This window comes from Balaenoptera acutorostrata, chromosome 19 (assembly GCF_949987535.1).
Source record: "Balaenoptera acutorostrata chromosome 19, mBalAcu1.1, whole genome shotgun sequence".
NCBI classification, from domain to species: domain Eukaryota; kingdom Metazoa; phylum Chordata; class Mammalia; order Artiodactyla; family Balaenopteridae; genus Balaenoptera; species Balaenoptera acutorostrata.
Genome location: NC_080082.1, coordinates 54,961,671 through 54,989,365, shown reverse-complemented (window position 1 = coordinate 54,989,365; position 27,695 = coordinate 54,961,671). Strand labels below are relative to the sequence as shown.

At 54.9% G+C, this 27,695-nt stretch overlaps 1 protein-coding gene across 3 annotated transcripts in view; it reads right to left on the bottom strand.

Moving 5' to 3' along the window:
* The window catches only part of GRIK5 (glutamate ionotropic receptor kainate type subunit 5), a 51,760-nt gene extending 27,513 nt beyond the window's left edge, over positions 1 to 24,247 (bottom strand). The window contains exons 1-11 of one of the 3 annotated variants that reach the window (XM_057535045.1): positions 23,195 to 24,247; positions 19,559 to 19,687; positions 19,088 to 19,252; positions 16,660 to 16,757; positions 16,395 to 16,560; positions 13,483 to 13,661; positions 11,637 to 11,690; positions 11,376 to 11,537; positions 9,632 to 9,784; positions 9,162 to 9,266; positions 8,928 to 9,035 (exon numbers count right to left, since the gene is read on the bottom strand). In XM_057535045.1, the coding sequence (XP_057391028.1) occupies positions 8,928 to 9,035; positions 9,162 to 9,266; positions 9,632 to 9,784; positions 11,376 to 11,537; positions 11,637 to 11,690; positions 13,483 to 13,661; positions 16,395 to 16,560; positions 16,660 to 16,757; positions 19,088 to 19,252; positions 19,559 to 19,637 (1,269 nt within the window). In that variant the 5' untranslated portion in view covers positions 19,638 to 19,687; positions 23,195 to 24,247. Of the gene's footprint in view, positions 1 to 8,927; positions 9,036 to 9,161; positions 9,267 to 9,631; positions 9,785 to 11,375; positions 11,538 to 11,636; positions 11,691 to 13,482; positions 13,662 to 16,394; positions 16,561 to 16,659; positions 16,758 to 19,087; positions 19,253 to 19,558; positions 19,688 to 23,194 lie in introns of those variants that run through there. The other 2 variants (XM_057535046.1, XM_057535047.1) reach the window with 2 other exon arrangements.
* Between the last annotated feature and the right edge of the window lie 3,448 nt (positions 24,248 to 27,695).

Sequence of the window (27,695 nt, the reverse complement as noted above, 5' to 3'; positions counted from 1 at the left end):
AAGAGAATCTGCCCCACCAGGATTTAGCTCCAGCCCAATGCTGCCACAAGGGAAGCAGGCCTGAGATGCCAGATGGTCCAATGTCAAGAGAATTTGGAAACCAGGTTGTTTTGTAAAATCTCCTGATTTTAAAGGTTAGCAACAGTTCAAATTCTAATACCAATTTTTTTTTTTAATGCTTTGCGGGCTAAACAAACACCGGACAGTTTGCAATCTCTGGCCTACAGCTGTTTTGCTATGTTGATGCTTATTTCTGAGGGGTTTGAGCAAACCTTACCGACCCTTTTTGTGCCAAATAAGGACAAAAGCAGAGAGAATATTCCAAGTGCTAGTAAGACGAGGCACATGAAGATGATGGTAACAAAAGGGATACTTATCTTACATAGTTATTGTCTAAATGGTTGTTTGTACAGTGTCACTTTGGACTTAGGAATAAAAGCAGCTAGGACTTAGGAATCAGCCAGAAGAGCTTCGGCGAGAACATCCATATGGTTACCATGTGGACTGAACACCTGCGAAGTACCAGCCCTTGTGCTGTGTGTGTTCTCTGGATTTTATCAATTTAATTCCTCACAGTGGGAATTCCCTGGCGGTCCAGGGGTTAGGACTCCATGCTTTCACTGCCGAGGGCGCAGGTTCAATCCCTGGTGGGGGAACTAAGATCCCGCAAGCTGTGTGGCGCAGCCATTAAAAAAAAAAAAAATTCCTCACAGTGACCTTACACGGGAGGTATCCTTAGACTCACTTTACACATGTGGAAACTGAGGCTCACAGAGGTCAAGTGACCTCTGCCACCTCTCATTCATTCAGCACATAATTACTGAGCTCCGAGGTAGATGCCCAGTATTTTGCAGCTCCTCCCGTCAAGAGATAGAGCGGATTTCTCCACTCCTTGGGTCTGAGCGGTCCTCGAGACTTGCTTTGGACAACAGAATGCGTTGGAAGTAGTGCTGTGTGACTTTCAGAGCCTGGGCCCTCAGAGAGATCTCTTGGGACCCCAGTGTAAGGAAGCCCGGGCCAGGGACTTCCCCGGTAGTCCAGTGGTTAAGAATCCGCCTTCCAATGCAGGGGACGTGGGTTTGATCCCTGGTCAGGGAACTAAGATCCCACATGCTGCGGGGCAACTACGCCCACGCACTGCAACTACTGAGCCTGCGCACTCTGGAGCCCACGTGCCACAACGAAAGATCCCGCGTGCTGCAACTAAGACCCGACGCAGCCAAATAAATAAATAATTTTAAAAAAAAAAGGAAGCCCAGGCCAGCCTGCTGAAGGATGAGGGAGAATGAGTGAACCGAGACGTGCCGGCCAACAGCCCAGCCTAGACACCAGCTGAACGCAAACACAGTGAGCTCAGCAGAACTGCTTAGTTGGCCCACAGAATTGTGAGAAATAATAATCGTTATTGTTGGAAGCCTCCAGGTTTTGGGGCGGTTTGTTATACAGCGATAGGTACTATAAGGTACCTATAGACTAGATTCCAGGACCCCAGCAGAGTCCCAGAGCTGAGGGGAGATGGGATGGAGGGAAGTCAGTGCTTTTCTCTCTCTCCCAACCACATTTTCAAATCCAAAACTGTGGAACCGGGAGTAGGAATGAGATAATACTAATAATAGCAGCAGCAGCTAGCATTTCTTGTGGGCTTGCTGTGTGACAGCTATTCTGTCAGCGTAGGAGGTCAGTATTATTACCTCTATTTGAGAGATGAGGACACAGGTCCCGAGAAGTGAAGTAGTGAGTGGCTGAGATGGACAAGTCAGGCTGAGTCCAAAGCTCTGCTCTTAAGCCCTATGCCAGACTAAACAAGAGCGGACCTGGGAGAAGCTAGACACAGAGACGGGGGTGTCTGGCCGGGTATCAAAGCTAGAGAATCAGAAATCAGGAATTCTCTAGACAAACACCCAGTGTTAGAGCTGGAAGGCACTCATACAGTCCTCTTGATGTACACAGGAGGAAACTGAAGTCCAGAGAGGTCAGGTGTCTTGCCCAAGGTCACACAGCTGAAGCAGGGCAGTAGGAAGGGGAGACTGGGCAGAGCTGGGATTCAAAACCCAGTTGCTGTGCTCTCCAAAGCCCTTGTTCCTTCCACCAGGCCAAGCTGATCTTCAAAGTCAAGACTGAGGCACCTGGGTTGTGGATTTGGGTTCGAGGCCTCAGGATCAGGTGGGAGCTGATAGAGCCAAAAACAGGGACTGAGGCCTGTGAACAGAACTCAAGATCAGAAAACAATGATCTAGCACTCAACCTGCAGTCCCAGACCATCAGATCCAAGGGTTTTAAGAAGCCTCTAATCCAAGGTTTTCAGATTTCTTCAAAAAGAATCTTCTGCAGAAGCCCAGCATTACAGACGGACAGTGGGATGTTGCTAAGTCTGATTCTAAGAACTCATCCTACGAATGGCTATGCACCTGTACACAAAAATATAGGTCCAGGAGAGTCATGGCAGCATTTCTTGTATCAGGAACAAAGACTGAAACAGCCTAATTTGGAACAGGTTAAAAAGATTATTGATGTCATCAAAGAATCCCAGGCAACTACTAAAATAACAAGTTCTATAAGATATATTCAGAGGATAAAAACAACCTACAGAACAACGTGTACAATATGCTATCCTTTGTGAAGGAAAAAGTGGGTATGGGCTTGTACATGCTCAGACATATCTGGGAGGATGGGGAAAAAAATGGGGGACGGGAGAGGGAAGGGGACGGATTTTTTCGCTCCTCCCCTCCCCACACGCTTTGAATTCTATTTAATGTAGAATTAAACTGAATGCTACTTACTTCTATTTAATTAACTTCTGTCCCGCCTCCAGTTTAAAATTTTAATATTAAAATATTTTTAAAATTTTAGAGATGATATTTAAATGCATATGGAAATGTAGAAGATCAAAAGAACCAAAGCAATCCTAAAGAAGAACATGAAAACTGGAGGATTTACCCTACTGGGTATTAAGACAATTTAAAACTGTGGTGGTGGGCTTCCCTGGTGGCGCAGTGGTTGAGAATCTGCCTGCCAATGCAGGGGACACGGGTTCGAACCCTGGTCTGGGAAGATCCCACATGACGCGGAGCAACTAGGCCCGTGGGCCACAATTACTGAGCCTGCGCATCTGGAGCCTGTGCTCCGCAACAAGAGAGGCCGCAATAATGAGAGGCCCCGTGCACCGCGATGAAGAGTGGCCCCCACTTGCCACAACTAGAGAAAGCCCTCGCACAGAAACGAAGACCCAACACAGCCATAAATAAATAAAATAAATAAAATAGTGTTTAAAAAAAAAAAAAAAGACCTTAAAAAAATAAATAAATAAATAAATAAATAAAATAAAACTGTGGTGGTTAAGACAATGTGGTATTAGAGCAAAGACAGACAAACAGACAATAGAATGGAGAGTTTGGAAACCCACACATAAATGGATACTTGATTTATGACAAGGGTAAGACTGTGCTGAAGGGGGAAAGAATGAACATTTTAATAAATGGTGCCATTCAATAAAACATCCATATGGAAAAAATGTATTCTGATCACCCCCACCTCACATAGTACATAAAAATCAATTCTAGGTGGATTGTAGATCTAAACGTAAAAGGCAAAGTTATTATGTTTTCAAGAAACATATAGGAGACTAGCTTTATGAACTTGGGGTAGGCAGAGAATTCTTTTTTTTTTTGGCCGTGCTGCATGGCATGTTGGATCTTAGTTCCCCGACCAGGGATCGAACCCATGCCCTCTGCCGTGGAAACGCGGGGTCTTAACCACAGGACCGCCAGGGAAATCCCAAGAATTCTTAAATTCTAAAAGCATTAACTGGACTTCTCTGGTGGTGCAGTGGTTAAGAATCCACCTGCCAGTGCAGGGGACACGGGTTCGAGCCCTGGTCTGGGAAGATCCCACATGCCGCGGAGCAACTTAGCCCGTGAGCCACAACTACTGAGCCCACGCGCTGCAACTACTGAAGCCCACGTGCCTAGAGCCTGTGCTCCGCAACAAGAGAAGCCACCACAATGAGAAGCCTGCACACCGAGAAGAAGAGTAGCCCCCGCTCACCGCAATTAGAGAAAGCCCGTGTGCAGCAACGAAGACCCAACGCAGCCAAAAATAAATAAATAAGTAAATAAATAAATAAATAAAAGCATTAACCGTAAAGCAGGGAGAAAAGGATAAAATGGACTTCAGGAAAATTAAAAATCTTTTCATCAAAAGATACCACTCGTGGGACTTCCCTGGTGGTCCAGTGACTAAGACTCTGCGCTCCCAATGCAGGGGTCCCGGGTTCAATCCCTGGTCAGGGAACTAGATCCCGCATGCTGCAAATAAAGAGTTCACAAGCTGCAACTAAAGATCCCGCACGCCGCAACGAAGATCCTGCACTCAGCAACGAAGATCCTGCACTCAGCAACGAAGATCCCGCATGCCGCAACTAAGACCTGGCGCGGCCAAATAAATAAATAAGCCAAATAAATAAATAAATATTAAAAAAAAAAAAAAGATACCATTGGGGGTAATTCTCTGGCCGTCCAGTGGTTAAGACTCCTCACTTTCACTGCTGAGGGCCCAGGTTCAATCCCTGGTCGGGGAACTAAGATCCCACAAGCTGCACGGCACAGCCAAAAAAAATACCACCAAGAGTGAAAAGGCAAGCCACAAAGTGGGAGAAGTTCTCTGCAATGCATATTCCAACAAAGAACTTATATCCAGAACATATGAATGGATTACAAATCAATAAAAAGGTCAGATATTCCAATTTCCTAAAAATAGAGAAAGATTTGAGCAGGGACTTCCCAAAAGAAGGTTCCAAATAGGCACTAAATGAAAAAGTGGTCACCTTCCATGGTCGTTAAGGAAATGTAAGTTAAAACTACAATAGAGGTGGCACCTTCCTATACTCAGCACCAGCAAAACTGAGGAGCAACTGGAATTCTCCTTCACACACTGCCGGTGGGAATGGGGAGTGGTACCGCCACTTTGGAAAATGCTTTGGCAGTATCTACCGAGGCTGGAAAACTCCAGCAATTCCACTCCTGCAAATACACTCGACAGAAATGCCTATACATGTTCACCGAAAGGCGTGTGGTAGGGTGTTCACAGCAGGACTATTCACAATAGCAAAAGAACTAGAAACAACTCCAATGCGCATCAGTTTGGTGGGTAAGTTAATCGCGGTTCCTTCATATAACAGGACATATAACGAGACTAAACTATTTGTAGCAACGTGGGTGAATCTCACAAACACGTGTTGTGCCCAAGAAGGCAGACGAGAGAGAGAACATAGAATACAATGCCATTTATGTGAAGTTCAAAGCAGGCAAAGCTAACCTGGGGGGCGGTTAGAGACCAGAAAGGGCATATGGAGAGCTGGGGGTGGGAGAGCCGGTCCCACAGGTGTGTTCAGTTATTGAAAATTCAGTGAGTGGTACACTTAATGATTTGTGCAAGTTTCTGTATGCATGTTGCACTTCTATAAAAATCCCTTGAAACTAAGAAATGTTCAAGTAGGGTGGGTTCTAGAACATTCCTCACAAGCTGCTTGCCTGGACCCTTTTATGAAGCCAGGACCCAATTCCATATCCAATACTTCCTGGAGGGTAGTTTAAAGGACCCCGATCTAGTTTACCCCCTTCAGTTTATTATGAATATTTTAGTTCCCTCGTTTTACAGGAGGAAGCTGAGGACAGACAGAAGAGACCCATCCAGGTCACAAAGTGTACGGACGGCAGGGCCAGGCTTAGAACGCAGAAGCGAGGGCTTGGAAAGAAGCAGAAATCGACGTGGTGTGGCGCAAGGTAGAAGCACGTGGGCTCTGCCATCCTCTAGTTGCGCGATTCACGTCACCTAACCCTCCTGCGCCTTAGTTTTGTCTGAAAATCGGAGTTCACAACGGTACCTGCCTCAGGGCTGCCATGAACGCCGAGTAACACCAGCAAAGAGCTCAGCATACAGCTCAAAGACTCTGGCCACGATGATTGCTATTCTTTACTTTTTTTGGCCCAATTACGCGGCTTGTGGGATCTTAGTTCCCCAACCGGGGATTGAACCCCGGCCCTCGGCCGTGAAAGCGCAGAGTCCTAACCACTGGACGGCCAGGGAATTCCCGACTGCTATTCTTACTGATGATGCCAGATGGGGAGAGAAAAGGGATTCACATGTGCTCAGCACATCTTCCTAGCAGGACACTGCCAGGGGGGCCTGCTGATCTCATGCCATCCTCCCACAGCCCTTCAAGGTGGGACTATTAGACCCATTTTACAGATGAAGGTATGGAGCCTAGAGAGTTGGATGACCTGAGGTCCAGGCAAAGCCAGGAATGCAAGTGAGGTCTGTCTGACCCCAGAGGCACCGAGGAGCAGGATTAGATGTCACAGCTTGATGAAGGGAGAACCTCCCTGGGAGGGGCGGGGCCTGGGTCTGGGAGAAGGGCCCTGCAAAGCCTCATCCCCTGGGGCCTGTCCTGCGCCCCCAGCTTCCCTGAGGGACCTCTCTCGGTCTTGGCACCAGCCCGCCCTCTCTCAGCTCCAGATGTGTGGGCACCACCCCAGGGACAGCCCCAGCCTCCACCCTACCGAGGACCTCCTCCTGCTCCCTCCCCCAGCCCAGCCCATCAACATCCCACATCAGATCCCCTCCCTGCCCACGGCCCCAGACAGCTCAGGCCTCACCCTTCCCAACCTGGGGCGTCTCTCTCTCTCCTGCAGCCTCCCTCAGGGCCCAGCTGTTCTGACACCCAGATCTGGCCCTGCCCCTTCCTGCTTAACGGTCTCTAACGACCAGGATCAGCATAACTAAGTTCTCCAGAGACCCTTCCCCACCTCTGTCACAGCACTCACCACCCCTCCATGTTTGTTAGGTGCCAGGCACCACCCCAGGCCCGAGGGACAGAGCAGGGAATAAGACAAGCCCTGAGAGCTTCTTGTCCCCGGCGCCCAGGTTGACTCACATCTGAATCCCCAGATGCCTGGAGCAGGCCCAGCCCAGAAACACAAGTCTGAAAATGTTAGTGAACGAACGGGCAGGTCCGGCTGTGCACACTGAGGATGCTGCCTCCGCATCCGATCTGGCAAACGCTTCCTGAGGCCCCTGCTCCTGTGGTTCCCGCTGCCTGGAAGGCCAGGCCCCTCCTTCTCTGTGCACCCAACTCCTACACAGCTTCTAAAGCCCCGTCTAACACCACCTCCTCTGTGAAGCCTTCTTCAGGCCTTTGAAGGCTGAGGCAGCCCCTCCTTTCTGTGGGGGTCCCTTATTACCCTGTGTGGAAATGATTGTGTCCAGGTCTGTCTCCATCAGACTGGGATCCCCCCCCTCCAGGGCCACTCAAGGACAGGGAGACCACGGGACCACCTGGGACTCATTCCTCCGCCTCCAGAATTTGTGTGAGGTCTGGCGCAGGGCAGCTTCAGTAAATATTTGTGGAATGAATGAGCAAATGAATGACTCCATCAAGAGAAGAATGAAGGTCAGGAAGAGGGCAACACTGGCTCAGGGGCCCTGGGGAGAACGGGAGACAAGTGTGGGAAAAGACTGGAAGCCCCCCCCCCACCTCCTGGCGTCACAGCTCTGCTCTCCTGATATCCGCTCCCTGACCTCTGCCCCTGCTCCCCACCGAGAACCCCAGGAAGCCTCTGGGGTTGACTCCACTCCCGCACGTGCAGAGGTGCTCCCTCTCCCAGCCAGCCTGGCCTGGTCCTCAGGGCCCCTGAATGAGGCTGTTACGAAGCGTTTGGTTTCCCGTCTGTAAGCCATCTGGCCCTCCCCAGGGGGAGGTCCACATTAGGTCAGGAGCTCCCTAGGGACAGAGGAAATAGCTCTGTGACAGCGCTGCTTTAGGGGGCCTCCGACGTCCTGCGGAACCTGTGTAATCCTCTCAACCTCAGCATCCACAGCTATCAGCCGGCCCACCTCACAGTTACCGAGGGGCTTCCCCAAGACAACGGATGCCAGCGGGCCAGGGACCCAGCTGCCTCGAAGCCCAGCTGCTCAAGGCAGTCTCCTGCTCCCCAGGTCCCGTGCGTCTCCCCTCCCTGACCTCCTGGCAGGAAGCAGCAGGGTGCAGGGGAGAGGGCAGGGGCTCCGAGCATGTCACTCGGCTCCAGCAGGGACTCGCCCTGTGACCTGTTTCCTTACCTTCAAAAGGAGGAAGATAGGACAAACCTCACCGACTAGCTGAGAGGTTTAATGAGTGACACCTGCAAGGGCCTAGCACAGTGCCTGGTGCAGAACAGGTGCTCCATCTATCCTCGCTGACACACGAAGGCGCCTCGGTCTCTGGCCTGGTAAAATGCAGGAGTGACACCCCAGGGGCTACAGGACCATCTCCACGGCTGGTGCTCAGGAAGGAGAGGACTGGACATTCAGAGCACAGTGGTTAAGACTCGGGCTCTGGAGACTCAGAGACGCGGCATCCATCCTGGCTATGCCTTATAAGAGACATGGCATTCGTCCTGGCTATGTCTTATACTTGCTGTGTGACCTGGGCAAGTCGCTTCACCTCTCTGAGCCTCTTCAAGATGGATATTAAATAAGTTGGCATGTGTCAACACACTCGGTGGGCAAATGTGACAAAACGACTGCTCTAGCAATGGTGATTTACAGGGGCCTACCCTGGGCCAGGCGCCACGAGAGGCGCCCCGCCTGTACCGCCTCGTGGAATCTTCATGATGCCAGTCGTTCCCACCTCTGCCGTGCATCGGCGGGCTGGCAGCACCCAGGGCTGGACCTGGCTCTGATGGCAGAGTCTGTGCCCACCGCTGCTCCAGCAGCAATTAGGTTGGTGACGTCGCGGCCACAATCAGGAGTTGTTGGGTGCCTGGGTCACGTCCCCACTGGTCTGTGTGCCGTGCCAGCCCAGGCATCCCTCCTCCTCACTAGGACTGGCCTGGGGCACCGCTCAGGAAAGGCACCTTCATCTACCGCCTGTCCCCACAAGGGCCACTCACCAGGATGGTCGTAACCACCAGCGTCTTATTGGCCAGTGTCTGCGACAGGTTGATGTCCAGGGTGGTGGCGTTCATCGCCAGGGTCCGGTTGGAGTACCACACCCCGATCTGAGGCAGAGAGGGCACGGTCAGCACAGGCCCTGCCTGAGGAGGCCTCAGCCCTCTGGGCCCCGCCCCGCCCTGCCCCGCCCCCAGCCCCATCCAGGCTCTGGCATCGTCCCGGGGAATGCTCACCTCACGGTGGCCCTGCCGAGACTTCTCCAGGATGCGCAGGGTGTAGTTGGTCCTCTGCCCTTTGCTGTTGAACTCGACCCGCCCAGTCAGCCCGTCATACTCTACCTAGCAGGGCGGGAGGAGGGCAGAGGGAAGGGTGGCAGGGGCCCAGAGGGGAAGAGACAGAGATGGAGGAGACGAGAGAGAGGGAGAGGGACCAGGAAGGACCACAGTTAAACGAGTAAGACCACGTGCCAGCAAACGAGAGGAGATGGAACAAAGAAGCGGGGCAAGAGAAGCGCAGACAGGCAGAGGAAGGCCGGGAGAGGAGAGACAGACGGGAGAGTGAGGCCCAGGGAGAGCAGGAGGAGGGGGCCAGGGTTGGAGGTGGGGGGACAGGGCAGGGGGCCCGCAGGGTGGACACAGTGAGCACCGCCCCCCCCCCGAGGCAGGCTGCCACGCCCCCTCGGCCCTCCCCGCTCCCGGCTCACCATGCGCAGGTAGTTCATGAGGCTGGTCCCGTGGGGCCAAATGTTGGCCGACGTACAGGCCAGCGGCTTCACACCGATCTCCTGGCTGCGGTTCAGCTCCCGGACGGCGCTCACCACCACGTGCACGGCGTCGAACATCAGGGCAGCTGACAGCTGGGGTGTGGGGTTTTGGAGGGGCCAGAGATGGGGAGGGATGGAAAAGATGCAGTTCAGCCAGGGGAGCCCCAAAGCCCCGTGGTGCTACCCCCAAGCCCTGGGACAACTCTCCTCTCTCCAGGAACATAAAACCACGCAGGTCAGGAGCGAGGAGGGTCTTCCAGGGGATCGGAGATGACAGTGGGCAAGACGTGCATGCTGCCCACATAGCCAGGGGGGCAGCTCTTCCTGACCGCGTGCGGCCCGTGTCTGTTTGGGGAAGGGCACGTCTGAGAGGGTTTGCCTGGACGGCCAGCTGTCACCCTCAGGGGGGATGTTGGTGGGCGCAGGGATCCGCGTGTCTTTGGCTGATGTAGGGTCATGGAGGGTGGGCGGAGACAGCCACAGCCCCTGTCTGAGTGTGTCTGGGGACACATTTATGTGGGTGGGGCTGGACAAACGTGCCTATTTGTCTATATACAGGGTGGGCCTGATGTGCAGGAAGCAGGAGAGCGTAACGGTTATGAGTCCAGGGCTTGGGAGGCTGTGAGCTGGAGGCCCGGCCCTACTGTTTCCTGTAGAGAGCCAAGTCCACACCTCTCTCGGAATCTCAGTTTCCTCCCTTGTAAAGGAAGGGTGATCGTTATCTCTGCCTCTGAGTGCTCATGTGGGGCTCAAGCGAGACAATGCATGCAAAGTGCTCAAAATAGCGCCTGGCACACAGTGAGGGCTCGACACAAACTGGCCACCGAGCGGTGACGGCCAACATGGGACGCGTGTCTGGGAGAGCGTGTCTTGGCTGGGTGGGGTGAAGGTCTGAATATCCGTGTTGGGTAGGTAGGTGCGGGTGCGGATGGATGCTCCCCTGTCCGTGTACGTGTGCGATGGCCTTGCACGCACGTGTCTGACTGCAAGGCTCAGTGTCTGTGTGAGTTTCTGTGCACATAGGAGTATCTCGGTGTCTTGGTGTATGGCTAGATGTTTGTGAACAAATACACGTAAATATGCGTCTTTTGTATGTTTGCATTTATTCAACATATATTATCGGATACCTACCCTGAGCAGGTGGTTTTAGATGCTGGGGATGCAATGGTGAACAAAACAGAAACGCCCGCCCTCATGGAACTTACAACCTAAATATCTGTACATACCTCTAAGCAAAACATAGAGCAAGCCACATGGTGATGAGATAAGCAAAGATAGATGTTATGGAGAAAAATCTGGCAGGGAAGGCGGCTAAATAGTGGGTAGTTTGCCATTTTGTAAACAGGGGGACATTTGAGCAGTAACTTGGAGAGGAGGGAGCGAATTGCTAGTTCCCTGGGGAAGTGCACGCAAAGCAGCAGGAAGAGCAAGTGCAAAGGCCCTGAGGTGTGCATGTGTTGGGGCAGCAGAGGTATCTGGAGGAGACCCATGTGGCTGGAGCGGCTTGGGAGGTGGAGAGGAAGAAGGGGGTCAGACTTAGCTCAGGGCCGCACTGCGAGGCCTCGTGGATGTTCTCAGACAGTGAGTGGGGCACCGGAGGGTTCTGAGCACAACCGGCCAAGGCCTGAAGGGGCCCCGGAAGTGTCTGTGTGCCCGTGTGCCGGGAGCAAGGGTGTGAGCTCACCGCGGGGCCGGGGTAGGTGCTGGCTTCGCAGTTCTCCCTCCAGGACATGTTGAGGCTGCGCACAAACTCAGGATAGAAGGGGTGAGAGGTGTTGAACATGGAGAAGCCCAGGATGTTGGAGGAGTCCTCCACGATCCCGTCCAGGTGCAGGATGGGGAAGTCCTGGGACCGAGAAGAGGGGGTGAGGGAGGGGCTGGGCCCACATCAGGGCAGACGCTGCAGAGGGAGATGGGGGCTTCGGGGGCTGCAGGGGGTACGTACCATGGTGGTGAGGATGTACTTGTAAAACGCTGAGGTCATTCCCAGCTCCGAGGCCTGGAGAACACAGGAGGCAGACACAGGGAGAAGCGAGGGAGCAAGAGAGATTCAGAGACAGGCCTTGCAAGGAGACACCCCATGAGGAACAGTAAGAGACACCCAGAGACAGAGAGAGACAGGGAAAAGGAGACAAGTGGGGGCAGAGGGAGACCTTGGTCGCTCATGTCCCGCAGGGTGACTAGTGCCCCAGGTGGGATAAAGATTTTGTTGGAGGAGAGAATGACACCCTCAAGTGCCCGCCTCCCTCTTTAGGTCACTTAGAAGATTACCTTCTGGAGACAGGCAAAGGGACATCTCAGAAACAGGGCAGGGGAGGGTAATCTTAACCTTAACCTTAACCCCCAGGTTGCCCCAAAGCCAAGTCTGGGCTGCTAATGTGCAGGGCTCAGCCTGGTCACAGGTCAGAAAAACTACCCCCTGCAATCTTTAAAAGCACTTTGCAATGAAAGGCAGCCAATTTAAATCTCAAGATTCAGGACTTCCCTGGCAGTCCAGTGGTTGGGACTCCACGCTTCCACTGCAGGGGGCACGGGTTCAATCTCTGGTCGGGGAACCAAGATCTCGCAAGCCATGCAGCGCGGCCAAAAAAATAAATAAATAAAAAATAAATAAAAATAAATAAATCTCAAGATTCGTGTTGTGAGGCCCCTTTCTCACAGTCCTCAAGGGAAACAAAGCTAGAAGACGTCTCCATGCTAGGAGTGCCCAGTTCTGTCCCGCTACCAGCATTAGAACATGAAGTGGCACCAGATTGCATTGCCTGTGTGGCAGGAGCTGTTATCACATGGGTTACAGCCCATTCCAGGACAGAAAAATGCAGGCTCGAGAGGAAAGTGACCACCGGTCACTTGGCTCGCACAAGAGGGGCTGGGACCCCGGCCCAAGCCTGCATTGTCTGCCTCCAGAGCCCGAAATCTTTTCTCTAAGCCTCAAGAGCCCTGTGGATTCTGTCCACACTCCTTCCTGTTAGCTACGATCGGCAATGATATATGGTTTTAATTTTTTAAAAACTGGAGAAAAATAGATAATACAGATTAGATTATGAGGAAAAATTAAGAGCAGGGAACAATGAATGATTAGTGAATGTGGGTCACCATTGGATGGCATGCGGAGGGCCCATGGGGAAAGGTCCTGCGCTGGCCCTTCCTGGGTGGTACCCTTGAGCCAGTCCATTCCCCGCCGGCCCAGAACCCCTGCTTCTTCAACCAAAAAATGGTATCATACCTGCCCTGGCCTGCAGGTTGGGGTGAGAGCCAAATTACCTTTTTTTTTTTTTTTTTTGGCCACACTGCACGGCTTGTGGGCTCCTAGTTCCCTGACCAGGGATAGGACCAGGGCCCCCTGCAGTGGAAGCGCGGAGTCCTAACCACTGGACCGCCAGGGAAGTCCCGAGAGCCAAATTAAAGAAGGCGTGCAAACACCCCGACACAGAGCAGGAGAGGCACTCAGTAAAGATGACAGGGCGCTCCCACTACGCCCGCGTTTATTCTGGGCCAGGGGCTGTCCCAGCGCTTCCCCACCTTTCACTCATTAACCCTCACGGCACCCCACTGAGGTAGCAAGTATGCACAGAGAGGGAAGGCGACTGTCCGGGGTCCAACCAAGGGTGCAGCCAGCAAGCAGCTGAGCTGAGAGACAAAACTTCCTATTTAGCGTTTGCACGTAGGAAGCGGGGCTCCGGACCGCCACGTGACAACTGAGGCCCGTGGGCCTTGGTTGACTCGTTCTGTCACCCCATGTTTCTGCTCCTGACCCTGTAGGGAAATCAGAGAGGGGGGTGGAGACCCACCTTACGGAGAATGAGGTGGGAAATGGATGCGTTGGCGTCGATGATGATGGTGGACACTTTGTCATCTCGGATCTCCTTGAGCAGCGGCGTGGGGTCCCGGCTGTCGTCCAGCATCCTCACCGACAGCGTCTCCTTGGAGATGAGGAAGCCGCGCACCAGTTCCTCCAATCGCAGCAGGCCTGAGGGAGGGGTGGGGTCCTGGGTTAGAGCCCCTCCGTGTGCCTGGAGACTGTGCCTGGAGACGGGGCGGCTGCTCCCTCCTCTCTGGCACGGGGTAGCTGGGGAGAGGACCGGGGCTCGCTCAGGATGTGGGGTGGCACTTTGGAGTGCAGCTGGCTCTCTTGGGGTGCTGGGCCCAGGGGCCTGATGCTCGGGTCCTCTCAAATTGAAGTCCCAACCGAGACCTCCCCCGACCTCCAGAACGCTGTCTCCTGTCACCTTTCTGCCCCCACCGGGCTGCGTGATAAGCGTCGCACGCTTCACATGTGCATAGCCGCAATCTGCTCTCCTCACCAAACCACCACACCTCGCCAGGTCAGTGAACAGCCTCCAGCCGGCCAGGCGCTCAGGCCAGAGCCCTTGATGGCAGCCCGGCCCCTGTCTGTCTCTCACGCCCACGGCCAATCCACCCAGGCTCTACTTTCAAAACACACCCCGTGGCACTGCGTCCCCGTCACGGCCCTAGCCCGAGCCGCTGCCATCTCCCGCCTGTGACATCGGCCACGCCTGCCCCCGGAGGGTCTGTTCCCTACACAGCAGCCAGAACTGCTGCTGGAAAGCAGATGTGTCCTCCTCTGTCCCAAACCCTCCAACGGCTTCTCGTTGGGTCACAGTGAAGGCCAAAGTCCTCACGGCCTCCAAGGCCCTACTCCGTCTGCCCACTCGCCTCATTATGTCCCTGACCTCATCTCCTCTTCTCTCACTCGCTTGGCTCCGGCCACGCCAGCCTCCTTGTTGTCACACACACACACACACACACACACACACACGCACACGTGCCCCATGGCCTCTGCGCTGGCTGTTCCCTCTGCCTGGAACGCTCCTCTCCAGATCCCCACATTCCAGACCTTTACTCAGATACCACCTCCTCAGTGAGGCCCACGCCAACCATTCTATTTCAAATTGCACCCCCTTACTCCAGCTCTCCCAATTCCCGTCATCCTCCTCTATTTGTCCACAGGACTCACTACTCCTGACCAGACCACGTCTTCTCTATGTCCACTGCCTGGCTCTTCTCATTAGGTTTGACAAGGGCCTGGCTCATGCACTGCCACATCCCTAATACCAAGAACAATGTCTGGGGACTTCCCTGGTGGCTCAGTGGTTAAGAATCCACCTGCCAATGCACGGGTTCGAGCCCTGGTCCGGGAAGATCTCACATCCCTCGGAGCAACTAAGCCCGTGCACCACAACTACTGAGCCTGAGCTCTAGAGCCCACGAGCCACAACTACTGAGCCCACGTGCCACAACTACTGAAGCCCGCGTGCCTAGAGCCCGTGCTCCGCAACAAGAGAAGCCACTGCAATGAGAAGCCTGCGCACCACACGAGTGGCCCCCGTTGGCCACAACTAGAGAAAGCCTGCACACAGCAACGAAGACCCAACACAGCCAAAAATAAATAAATAAAATAAATAAGTAAAAAGTAAAAAAAAAAAAAAAAAAAAAAAATGTCTGGACCACGGCAGGTGTGCAGTGAATACCTTTTGAAAGAGGACTCCCTCCTGGAGGTGACTGAGCACGGTCCTCTCTCTCTCCAGCGGCACCCACAAGCCCGTCAGCCTCCCAGACGTCTCCACTTGAATGTCTCAAAGACACCTCAAACCCAACGTGTGCCCCTGAACTGACTGTCCCTTCCTCCTCGGGCAGGACCTGGTCACCATCCATGACCCCACCCTCTCCCTTCCCTCACAACTCTCCTCAAATCCATTCTGGCCCCTCGGTCCCCGTGCCACCACCTGAGCCCTAACCAGGACCATCCCTCCCCGCCTCTAGCTGCTCTCCATGCCACATCTCGTGTCATGGAGCCTCCAAGTCTGCTCTCTATGCTGCAGCCAAAGAGCTCTTCCTGCAACACACTCGTACCTGCCCGGTGGGGATACTTTCCATGGCCCCCATCGTCTTCAGGAAAAAACATAAGGCCCTCAGTGAGCATGCCCCGTTCCTGGGTCCTGCTCCATTGCTCCCACACTGGGAGCATCTCTGAGCCTCCCGGGGCCTCTGCCCTGCCCTGCCCTCTGCTTGGTACATGCTCCCTCTCTCCTCTCGCACCTCAACTCCTCCCTACCCTTCAGGTCCAGCTTAGAGGTCCCTTTCTCTGGGAGGCAGGCTCTGAACCTCCCAGACTAGGGTTGGATCACCCCCGCTTAACTCCTGAGAGCTCGCAACACTCTGCATCACAGCTGCTCACCACGGTGTCCCCCAGGGGTCCCCGAGCTCCGGGAAGCCGGGGACCACACCTAGCGTTGTTCACTGCTAAACCACCGGGACCTAGCAGGGGCCCTGCTCCGAGCACGTGCTCAGTCACTATCTGCGGACTAAAGAGTCTCTTTGGGGGCGGGAGTGGGTGGGGATGGGGGTGGTCTGTGGAACCAGAGGTCTGGGTTCCTAAAGGGGAAGGGATGGTGGGAACTAGGAGAGCCTGTGTCTGGATCCCCCAGGCCTTAAAATCAGGGGGCCATTCATGACTGTGGGAGACTAGATGTCGTGGGAAGGGGAGTTTGGGGAAATAGAAAACAAGGCATTCAGCTCTCCTCCCTCGTGGGACTTCCCTGGCGGTCCGGTGGTTAGGACTCTGCACTCTCACCGCCAAGGGCCTGGGTTCAATCCCTGGTAGGGGAAACTAGGATCCCACAGGCCGGGCGGCGCGTCCAAAAAAGATAAAATAAAATAAAAAACAGTTCTCCTCCCTCACACTCGGCCTTGGCGCAGATGAGGCTGGCCGAGGGGTAGTTGAAGGACTTGAGGATCCGGGAGACCGCCAGGCTGACGTCCTCGTTACTCGGGTACAGGCTGACAGACGCGAAGCGAAGGTACTGAAGGCGGGGCATCTCCTCGGGACCCACCTTGACGTGGGGGATCTGAACAGAGAAGGACCTTTGCTTCCATCCTGCTCCCCCCCTCCCCAGCCCTCGCCTCCAGGGACCGCCTCCCACCCCAACCCTGCGCCCCCGCCTCACCTCCTTCTCCCCACAGATATGGCTCACGGTGGAGGCCGACGCAGGGCTGGAGGAGGGCCCCAGGACAGACACGACCCCCTTGGGCAGGATCTGACACACTGTGAGGGGTGGGAAGAGACCGCAGATTCAGGGACCCTCTTCCTCCTCTCTGTCCCCGCCCTCAGGGAACTGCCTTGGCCCAGGAGAGAACCCAACACTCCACATGGAGCTGCCTGATGTTGCCCCACGACCTAGGGACCCCCCCGTCCCTGACCCAGCCCACCGCAGGAGACAAAAAGGAGGGGGCACAACACAGAAGGAGACAGGGAGACATGGCAACAGAGGGCCGGCTCAGACCAAGAGAGAAACAAAGGAAGAGATGAAGAGGATACACCAAGGACCTCCTTCTGGCTGCAAATCCAGAAACAAAGGTTTCTCAGCCTTTGTCTCTCTTAAGCTTTTTAACCACGCACAACCTAAGGTGCATCCAACACCCCCTCTACCCTGAACCCACAGCCACGGTCCCCTCTACACTCTACACCCCAAACACCATTCCTCTGTTGCATTTACTTGCTCCTCTTTCTTCCATTTTCTTTCTCCTTAAACATGTGTGCATCTCAAGACTGGGAGGTGGGCGGAAGCCTTGGTTTTTACCTGTCCAGTGCCCATCCCCGTGGCAGAACCCTAACTTTTCCTGAGGGAATCACATGGTTCCCAGAATTGATTGATACCTGACCCAGGATCAAAGGACCACATTGTGCTGGCCACAGGGATCGGTCCAGAGATGGGGACAGGCTCAAACTAGGCCACTGAGAGCCTTCCCCAGGTCCTCTGCTAAAATTATCACTGGGTTTGCTAAACTGGTGAGATGCAAAGTTTTGAGCAGTTGAGGCCATCTTGCCACCAGCTGGGGAGGGTATTCCTGAAAATGAAGCCAATTTAGAGGAAAGTAGGACCCAGAGATGAAGACACAGAGGTTCCTGGAACATCAATTGAGTGCCTGTATTAAGCCATGCCTGAAACAATCCTGGGATATCATTTGGGTACCTGGATTCAACCAAGCCTGAAATTAATCTTTAGGCCTTTTAGTGACATGAGCTGATAAGTTCTCTTTTTTCCTTAAGGCAGTCTGAGTTGGTTTTCTGCCACCCAACTAAGAGCACCGTAACTAAACGTCTCATCTTCCTCCAAACTTATTTCTTCTGTGCCTTCCATGTTGGTGAGGGTCCCACCATTTACACACACCAAATACCTGGAAATGGTCCTTGCCTTCAATCTTCCTCCTAATGGCCAATTAGTCACCAAATCCTGTCTCTTTTTTGTCCCCCAATTTTCTCATATCTGTCCCCTTCTCTTCGACCCCTCCTCCCCTGTCCTACTTTAGGGCTGTCAACTCAGGCACGCACCAGTCTCCTCGCCAGTTACCCAGATCTAGCTTCCAGATTCCACTTTCACCATCTCCCTGTTCCAAACCCATCAACGACTCCCCACTGCCTGCAGGTGAAGGTAGCGTCTTTGAGCCTGACCTGTAGACCTCCTCGAGCTGGCCTGTCAATCTGTCCAACCTCACCTCCCACTGTCGAGTCACACTCCAGTTCAGAAGTCTCTCACGATCCCCCCAAATACGTCCTGAGTCCAGGTGTTCAGGATGGGTGCAACCCGACATCAAGTTCCTTGGCTCCAAGTACTCAGCCCTCCCCTCCGCCCCAGCTCCCGACTACAGGCACATGCCTGGAATACCATCTCCCTCCATACCCTCCAACCCGGTCTCTCACTGTGTTCTGTGCTATACCAGTCAAAAAAGTCCAGGAAACACTGGACCCCATTCTCCCTCTCAGTGATCTGAAACACACATGAGCATAACAAAGGCTCTGATAAAGGCCTGCAGGAAAGAAATCTGTCTAAAACACCTTTGAAGGCGGCATCTCCCGAAGGTCTATGTCCCCAGCACGTCTGTTCAAGGGACATTCGCGCAGTCTGTGAGCGTTCAGCAGACTCACGCACCCCTACTATAGGGCTGGCTGTGTTCCACGGGGCGTACCTTGAGCAACACCTCTCCCTCTATATCCTGCTCATCTTTCAGAGCTCAGCTTCAGTGTAGTCTTCTCCAGAACACCTTCGCTGTCCCTGCCCCTGAGGCACCCTGGTCTCGCTGCCTGGGCCCCTCATTACTTAGCTCTGGGGGGTTAAGTGTCCCCAGCCAGCTGTGAAGCTTATCTTTCAAACGAGGCCCTCAGCTCCTCCAGTGCAGCACGGGGGCTGATGCTCTCCCCACCGCCCCAGGCCCAGCAGCACCATCTCTGGGAAGGAGAAGGCAGTGCAGACAGGAAGGAAGGGGCAGATGGAGCTAGAAGAGAACACGGCAAGCTGAGGCGGCCAGGGCCGAGGAACAGATGGAGGGCCACCAGCCTGCCCTGCCTCACCCCACGGCCCCTGTGGCCCTGCTCACTGGTGTCCGTGGTCTCGTACTGGCTGTCCCGCTGCAGCTCAAAGATGTCTACTTCCACGCGGGCCTTGGCTGGGACCTCGATGATCCCGTTGATCTGCTCCCGGGCCAGGGCCAGGGCCAGACGTTCACCGCGGCCACACACTGTCTGGTCGTCCAGGATGGCAGCTGAGGGGACACAGGTGTTGGGGACCATACTCCTGGGTCCTGAGGGAGGAAGGGCTGGGCTCCTGGATTCCTTGGCTCTGAGAGAGGGCTGGAGATGGGGTCAGGGCTCCAGACTCCCGGATCTGAGGTTGGAGAGAGCCGGGATCCGGACTCCTAGGTCCGGGGGAGGAAGGAGCCGGGGGCTGCTGGGCCGAGGCCCAGATCCCTGGGTCCTGAGGGGCTGGCAGGCCCAGGAAAGAGCCCCAGGGAGGGCTCTGGGAGGGTGTGTGAGGAGGCAGGGCCAGCGGGGGCGCTGTAGGGCCTCACCCATGCGCAGTGAGGAGAGCACCTGGCAGCTGGGGCTGGCGAAGGCAACAATCAGCAGCAGCAGAAGCTCAGCCGGCATCTTCCTCCCCTCCTCATGGGGACGCAGCTGCCGCGGCCCCCACTCGCCACCTGCAGGGAGACCCCCCAGCCCACGGGGAGATCGCTGATACAGGGGCCTCTGAGCCCCTTTGGGGACTGCTGGATGGGGTGGTGACCACAGAGCCTGGGACACTGTTGCCGAGCTCTGAAGGGCCCTGCCCCCATTAGAGCTGACGATAATGAAGGCATCGCTGTAGGGGGAGCTGAGACTCAGAGGAGCACTAGCAGGGAGAAGCCCACAGCACACAGGCACTGAGTGGGAGAGACACTGCTAGAGCCACCAAAATGGGAGGCAGGCATGAAAAGGATCTCAGGTAAGAGCGAATTCCAGGAACCATCTCCACCCCAGGAGGAGACCAGGAAGTGCCACCCCCCCACCCAGTTCCGCCCCTGTCTCTGGGCAGGCAGCTGTTACTAGGCAACAGAAACCAGCTGGAGAGGATGCAGTGGTTGCTAGGCAACCCCATCCCAGGCCTCACTTGCCACCTTCCTGACGTCCCTGGTTCCCACAATCCCACAGGGAGAGAGGCCTGGACATCCGGGGTCTGGAGCGGAGAGTATCCAGGAGTTAGGAAACTTGGGAAGAGAAAGACACATGGAGACACACAGATGGAGTCAGATGGTCAGACCCCAGGCACCTAAGGGACTAAAAAAGAAAAAAGGAAAAAAGAAGGGTAAAGAGAGGGAAGGGGGGAAGTAGAGAGACAGAAAGAGGAGGAGAGGCCGGAGGTGGGAGGGATACCAAGAGACTCAGGAAAGGAGAAAGGGAAAATAGGCCAAAATATAAGGGAACAGAAAGATGATATGAAGACAAGAGAATGGGGAGAGCAATGGAGAGAAACAGAGGAGAGTTACAGGAAGATGAGGACAGGACTAGGAAAGAGAAAGAGGGAAGAGAGAGGAAGACAGTGAGACACGGAGATGGAGAGAGAAAGGGCAGGGCAGGGAGAGGAAGAGAGCAGGCAGGCAGAAGAGAGGGAAATCAAGACAGAGGAGGGACACAGAACAGAACAGGAAGACAGAATGGAGAGAGGACACAAACCCACTCGAGACGCCACCAGAGACCTGGATGGGAAGACTGAGTAAAGCAAGGGGTACACTGTCTGCAGAAGTGGGTGCCAAACTGTGCCCCCACACCCTGCACCAGGGAGCTGAAGACTAGGGGCAGACAGTGAGTCTCTGCTCCCCACAACTGCTCCAGGTGCCCTGGGCTTCCGCAGGGTGACCACTGGGCAGGGATGAGTTTGGCCAGATGCATGGTGCCCCCTGGCCAAGGGCCATGCCTCCAAGGGAAGGGACACTTGGGTTTCCATGGGAGGGGGTTACTGAGAGGCCTAGAGTGCTGTGAGGTGATCCTGGGGGGCTCCCTGCACCCCATTCATGCCCATGGAAGGAGGGTTCAAGCTGGTGAGATGGTAGAATGGAACTTGCTAATGGAGACAGAGGCACAATGCAAAATTCAGATCGTCCCTTGAAGCCAGAAAACCTAGGCCAGGGCCACAAGAGACCCCCCTCAGTCCCTGCTCTGCCACCGACTCCCAGGTGACCTCGAGCAGATCCCTCTCTCTCGGGACCTCTGGGAAAGACAGGCTGGGGATGGGAGGGCCTGCTGGACAGCCTGGGGCCTGTGGACTGTAATCGACATCTAAGGTGAAGGCCTGTCAAGGGTGGAGGAGCAAGGGAAGCAGGGAGAAGCTGGAAGGAGAATTCACAGGGGGAGGGATGTGGAGGGCGGGGCTAGGAGAGAGGCGGGAGTGAGGGGGTCATCCTGAGACACCAGGGGCTTCTGGGAGCAAATCAGGGAGCAGAGACTAGAGGATAGATAGAAAGACCGAGAATGAGACAGGGGCCAGAAGGGCAGGGACCCACAGGTGGCAGACACGGGTGGGAGCCCAAAGAGACAGTCCAGGGACAGGGCTGGGGGCAGCAGATGGACACAGAGGCACAGGAAGGCACAGACAGAAAAACAGACAGACCAAAAGTAAGTAACTGGGGCTAAATGAGAGAGAAGGACACACAGACATCACCTACAAGTGGGACACCAAAGGGGACAGAGACAACACAGAGAGCGTGAGAGAGGAGGGGCAGGGAATCAGGCCCGAGTCTCACAGGCCCAGGTACTTAGGCAAAGCCAGATAAAGATGGAAACACAGCAGCTGAGTGAGCGGAAAGGGCCCTGCCAGGGCAGGAAGACAGACAAGTGGGCAAGTGAGAGATATCGCAAAGGGGAGAGGGCAAATGAGGTGAGGCAAAACAACTAACAGGTACAGGAACCGTGGGGAGAAGAGAAATTGCAAAACTCTGAAAAGAAGGAGGGCTAGTCGGAAAGAGACAGAGAGAAAAGGTATGTGAGCCACACAGTTTCTCTAGAGAAGAGGAGGGGGCAAGTGGGACAGACACAAGATAGAGAGACAGACTCCCAAACAAGGAGAGAGGAGAAGTGAGAGTCAGGGAGGGAAACTGAGGGAGGAAGAGTGAGTGACCTGGAGGGACACAGGCAGGAGACAGGACAAGCACCCACATAAGGGGGGCAAGTCCACACAGAGGTGCATCACTCAGAGCACCTTGGAAGGGGCGGTCATTCCCAGAGCCTGCAAGCCCCAAAGGGAGGGAAGGAATGGGAACCAAAGGCCTGGCTGGGGAATGGAGAAGTGGGAAGAGAGAATGGGGGTGGGGGGGAGATCACCATAGAAAAGACAAAGTGAACCATGGAGGGGGGCAGTGGCTAAGGAGTGAGGGATGGAGGAGACAGGACGAGGAGTGGATCGGGGGGAAGAAAGCAGAAAAGTAAGAGAAGGAAGACGGCCTCCGAGCCCAGAGTTAGAGAGGCAGACAGGGCAGCAGAGGCACAGGCAAAGCAAACAGGGGACAGAGGGCAGTGGAGAGAGGGCTAGACCAGGCATGGGATCCTCCCAAAAGAGAGAGGAGAGACAGGGGAGTTTTGAGAGACAGAGGGAGGAGAGGGAGACAGAGACAGAGATCAGCAGAGACACACCAAGAAAGGGCTGGGCTAACAGCAAGGAGAAACAAGTTGGACAGAGCCAGAGAGAGGCCCAAGAGACACATGAAATGGAGATTCCAAGACGGAGAGACATTTCCAGGAGATAGAGACCGGCTGGGATGGGACGTATGGCAGGCAGAGAGGATGAGGTTCAGAGGAAAGAAGAGCGACTGAAACAGAGTGAGAGAACAGAGCCGGTCACTGCGGGCCGAGGCTGGAGCAAGCAGGGGCGGAGACCAGCCAGGAGTCCCGGAGAGGGAGTGAGACCGCAAGTTAGAGCCAGCCAGCCCCTCAGGAGCCCAGCAGCTGGGGGCTGGGAGGCAAGATGAGCTGGGTACCCAGAGGAAGGGGTGAGGAAAGGCCAAGGGGAAAGGAGGCTGGGAGATGGAGGGCGCAGGGCAGGCCCCTGGTGGGGGAGGGTATTTGCCGTTCCGGGGAGCAGGGGAATGCGGGGGCCCCCCACCAGGCTGCAGTGAGCCCAGCCTTCCAGGACCCAGGCCCGGCCCCAGCCCAACCCCCATCCTGCAGACACTCACGGATCCTGGTGGGACGGAGGGCTGGGCTCCCTCGAGGCCCGAGGAACGACAAGGGGGAGACGCTCTGACGCTGGGCGGTGTGGCTGGGGCGGGGGGAGAGGGCAGTCCACAGGGCCCCCTCCCCCACCTCCGGCAGTGGCCCCCAACTAACCCAAAATGGGGGTGCTCCCTGGGCGCAGGGAGGAAGGACAGGTGGAAGAGGAGAGGACGGGCCGGGGAGGGGAGGAAGGGGAAAGGAGAAAATGGAGGAGGGAAGGGGAGAGAGGAGAGGGGGAAGGAGCAAATGGAGGGGAAGGAGGGAGGAAAGGAGGGAGGAAGGTGAAAACGCAAGGGAGGGGGCACAGGCAGAGCCGGGGGAGGGGGAAGCCGGCCCAGGCAAGGGCCCCCGCCCCCTCCCCTAGCCGGGCCGGCCTGGGGGGGCCACGGGGGGCGAGGACTGGGTGGAGACAAGGAAGCCGGCCATCGGGAGAAGTGGGGGAGGGGAGGGCTTGGTGGGGGGGAGGGGGCCACCCCTTCCCCCCTCCCCCCTGGAGCCCCGGCCCTGCCCTGGAAGAGGCTAGGGCCTGGGGACCTCAAGCCCTCAGCCCCCGCGGGAAAGCATGCTGGGGGCGGGGAGAGGCGGAGGAGTGGAGGGGCTGGGGAGGACGGAGTGCCGGGAGACCCAGAGAGCGATGAGAGGGCCGGAGAGGTGGAGAGACAGGGAGGAGGGAGAGGAGGAGGGAGAGGAGGAGGGAGGGGAGGATGGAGAGAAGCAGGTGGAAGAGGGAGGCGGAGGAGGGTGGGGTGTCCCGGGGGCACCCCGCGCAGGGCCTCAGCAGGAGGTCCTGGCCATGGACCCCTGGTTCCCTGTGAGGAGCAGCCGCCGGCTCCGGGTCCCCAGCTGGGCCTGCCTTCCTGCTGCTGGCTGCCACCACCGCCGCCGCCGCCACCACCACCACCACTTCTCCTTCTCCCCTCCGAGGCCGCCGCCTGCCTGCCCGCCTGCCGCCTGCGCTGGGTCCTGGAGCGCAGGGGGGCGGGGGGGAGAGAGATGAGGGAGGGAGGGAAGGAGGGAGGGAGGGAGACGGGGAGGAGGGCGGGCAGGAGGAAGGGAGGCAGGCAGGCAGAGAGAGAGAGACAGAAAGAGATCGAGGGAGGGGAGTCGGGGGAGGGGGAGACCGTATTGGTCCGAGCTGGGGGGCCCCCCACAAGGAGAATGCTGATGAGGGGAAGGCGCTGCATTGGACAGAGGGCCCACCCCCGGCCACCTCCTCCACCACACCATGCCACCGCCCTGCCCAGGCAGCCCTTGGGCACGGGAGTCCACGGAGACACAGCTGAGAGGCAGGGAGACCTGGGGAGAAGGCCATGGAGCTGGGGGAGAGGGCTACAGAGATGAAGAAAAATGCAGAGAAACAGCAAGACAGCCATCAAGAGCCACAGAGGTGGACCAAGGTCCACAAACCCCACAAGGACAAGGACAGGGAAAAGCCCAGAGCAAAGAAAGGGCCATCTAGACCAGGGAGCAGACCACAGAGACAAGCTAAGGACCTCGGAGACAAGGGCAGCTCATGGACTCAGAGAGCCCCCCATGAAGATGGGGGCAGGGGGCAGCTCATGGACTCAGAGAGCCCCCAGGAAGATGGAGAGAGGCCCACAGGAGCAGAAAGCACTCCTCAGGCATGGGGAGTGGCCCATGGTGACAGGAGAAGACCATGGACCGGAGAAAAGGACCACAGAAACTGGAACAAGGACGCATATTACAGAGACAAGGAGGAGGGCCAAGAAAAGTGGGAGAGGGTCACGGAAATGGAGGGAGGCCCACAGACACCAGAAAACCCACAAAGGCAGAATGTGGACACAAAAGGCCCACTGAGGCAGGAGCAGCCGGCCCATGGAGAAAAGGGAGAAGCCCCCAGAAATAGGAATAGCCCCCATGGAGGTGAAGGGATGGGTGGTGAGTATGGGAATTCTCCATCATGCAGAAAGAAATCCTGGGGACCTGAGTGGGTGGGGAGAAGATTCACCCAAGCATAGAGGCAGTGGGAAAGGGCAGGGAGCTGGAGGGCAGAGCCAGCAGAAGTGGAAGACTCCCTCCCTCTTGGAGAGAGCTGAGCGGGGCAGGGAGATGGAAGAGAGAAGCAGAGACACAGATCTTGGAGTGGGGGTGGGTGGTGCACGGCTGGGTGGGGGGTGAAATTTTGGGGGAAGGAACATGACAGTTGGCGCTGAAGGCTGAGTCCATGACTCACCACCACCCCCAATGCTCGTGATGGGGAGGAGACACTGAGACACTCACGTGCAGCCCCCAGCACACGTGACCGCATGCCTCGCGCGCATACACTCTGCACGTGGCAACTCTCACATCGGCCTGGCATGGGAGGCCCCCTGCATCCCCCACATGCTTCTGACACATACATCTGACCCTGAAGGACCACCGACTTTACATACACCTCCTCGCCCTACTTAAGGGGCCCCCAACACCCACCCTCAGCTCCAGCTCGCTCTGAAAGCCCAGACTCGCCCTGGCCTCTAGGCCTTTGCTTAGGCAGGGACCCCAGCGTAGAATGCCTATCCTAGATTGAACCTGTCCCAGAAGTCCTAGTCCTGTGCCACCTCCTCCAGAAAAACTGACGCAGGCCTCAGCTTACTCCTGTATCATCTGAAGTGAAGGGACCTAGTCAATCCAGATAAATTGGGAAATACAAGCAGAAGGTCGCAGCAGAAAGGGGCCTGATAAATCAAGCCTGACCCTTCCATTTTCCAGTGGGCAGGAGTGAGACTCTGCCCCAGGGCATGGAGCCTGTCAAAGGCTGAGTCTAGCTTCCAGGTTATCTGGTTCCTGCCCCTGGTGATTTCATCCTGAGGGCAAATCCAGATTACTAGCTTTAGAGCTCACTGGTTACCACCAACTTCTTTCCTTTACTTCTTGCATTCATCCATTTAGCATGCCACTCTGGACATCCCACCTGCCAGGCAGTAGAGCCTGGGAGCCAAGAGTATAGACCTTGGAGTCAACTCCTAGGTTACAATCCTGGCTCTGTCTCTTCCTAATGATGGACAAGTTATTTAATTTCTCTGAGCCTCAGTTTCTTTGCAAAGTGAGAGCAATAGTTCCTCCCTCCCAGGGTTATTGAGAGGATTAAACTGGATGATGCATGGAAAGCACTGAGCATAATACTTAGGAAGTCATAACACACTCAAGACACATTAGCTATTATTACTAGGCTCCTTGAGATCCTAATAAAAATAACTCTTACATAGATTTAAAAAAATTTTTTAATTAAAAAAATCTTACTGAAGTATAGTTGATTTACAATGTGTTCATTTCTGCTGTACAGCAAAGTGATTCAGTTATACATATATATTCTTTTTCATTATGGTTTATCACAGGATATTGAATATAGTTCCCTGTGCTATATAGTAACACTTTGTTTAATCCATCATACATATAATAGTTTTCATCTGCTAATCCCAAACTCTCAATCCTTCCCTCCCCCACCTCACCTCCTTGGCAACAACAAGTCTGTTGTCTATATCAGTGAGTCTGTTTCGTAGGTATCTTCATTTGTGTCGTATTTTAGATTCCACATATAAGCGATATTATATGGTATTTGGCTTTCTCTTTCTGACTTACTTCACTTAGTATGATAATCTCAAGGTCCATCCGTGTTGCTGCAAATGGCATTATTTCATTCTTCTTTATGGCTGAGTACTATTCCATTGTATATATATACCACATCTTCTTTATCCATTCATCTATTGATGGACATTTAGGTTGCTCCCATGTCTTGGCTACTGTACATAGTGTTGCTATGAACACAGGGGTGCGTGTATATTTCCAAATTATAGTTTTGTCTGGATATATGCCCAGGAGTGGGATTGCTGGATCATAAAGCAACTCTATTTTGTTTTTTGAGGAACCTCCATACTGTTTTCCATAGTGGCTACACCAATTTACATTCCCACCAACAGTGTAGGAGGTTTCCCTTTTCTCCACACCCCCTCCAGCATTTAACTCTTACATAGCTTTTACTCTGTGCCTCACAACCACACAAGACAGGGGCTATTATCCTGCAAGTGAGGAAACTGAGGCACAGAGGAGTTGACTTGCCCAAGGCAACAGCTAAGAAGTGGCAGGGCCAGGATTCCAATCCAGGCAGCCTGGTTTAATTACATGGGTCTGGAGTTAGAGTTTAATCTAGTAGAAAGTTAGGACACCCAGTTAGAATCCAATCGAAGGACATAGCAAGAAGAGTGGCTGAAGAGTCAGACCTAGGTCTGACTCAGTGTTTGGGGTCCCCTAGTAGCTTTTTGGCCTTAGGAAAGTAAATGACCAATTCCTCTAGACTCAGTTTACTCATCTGAGAAATGGGGGGGGGCTTAGAACAAGTGAATCTCTTGCAGCTCCTGTCCTTGGGAAGTAGCACTGGAAACATAACAGTGCTGGGGCAACTTGCTCGCAAGGCTCTGAGGGCCAGAAGGGGACGTTGAGTAGGAATGGCCAGAGCTCCTTGAACAT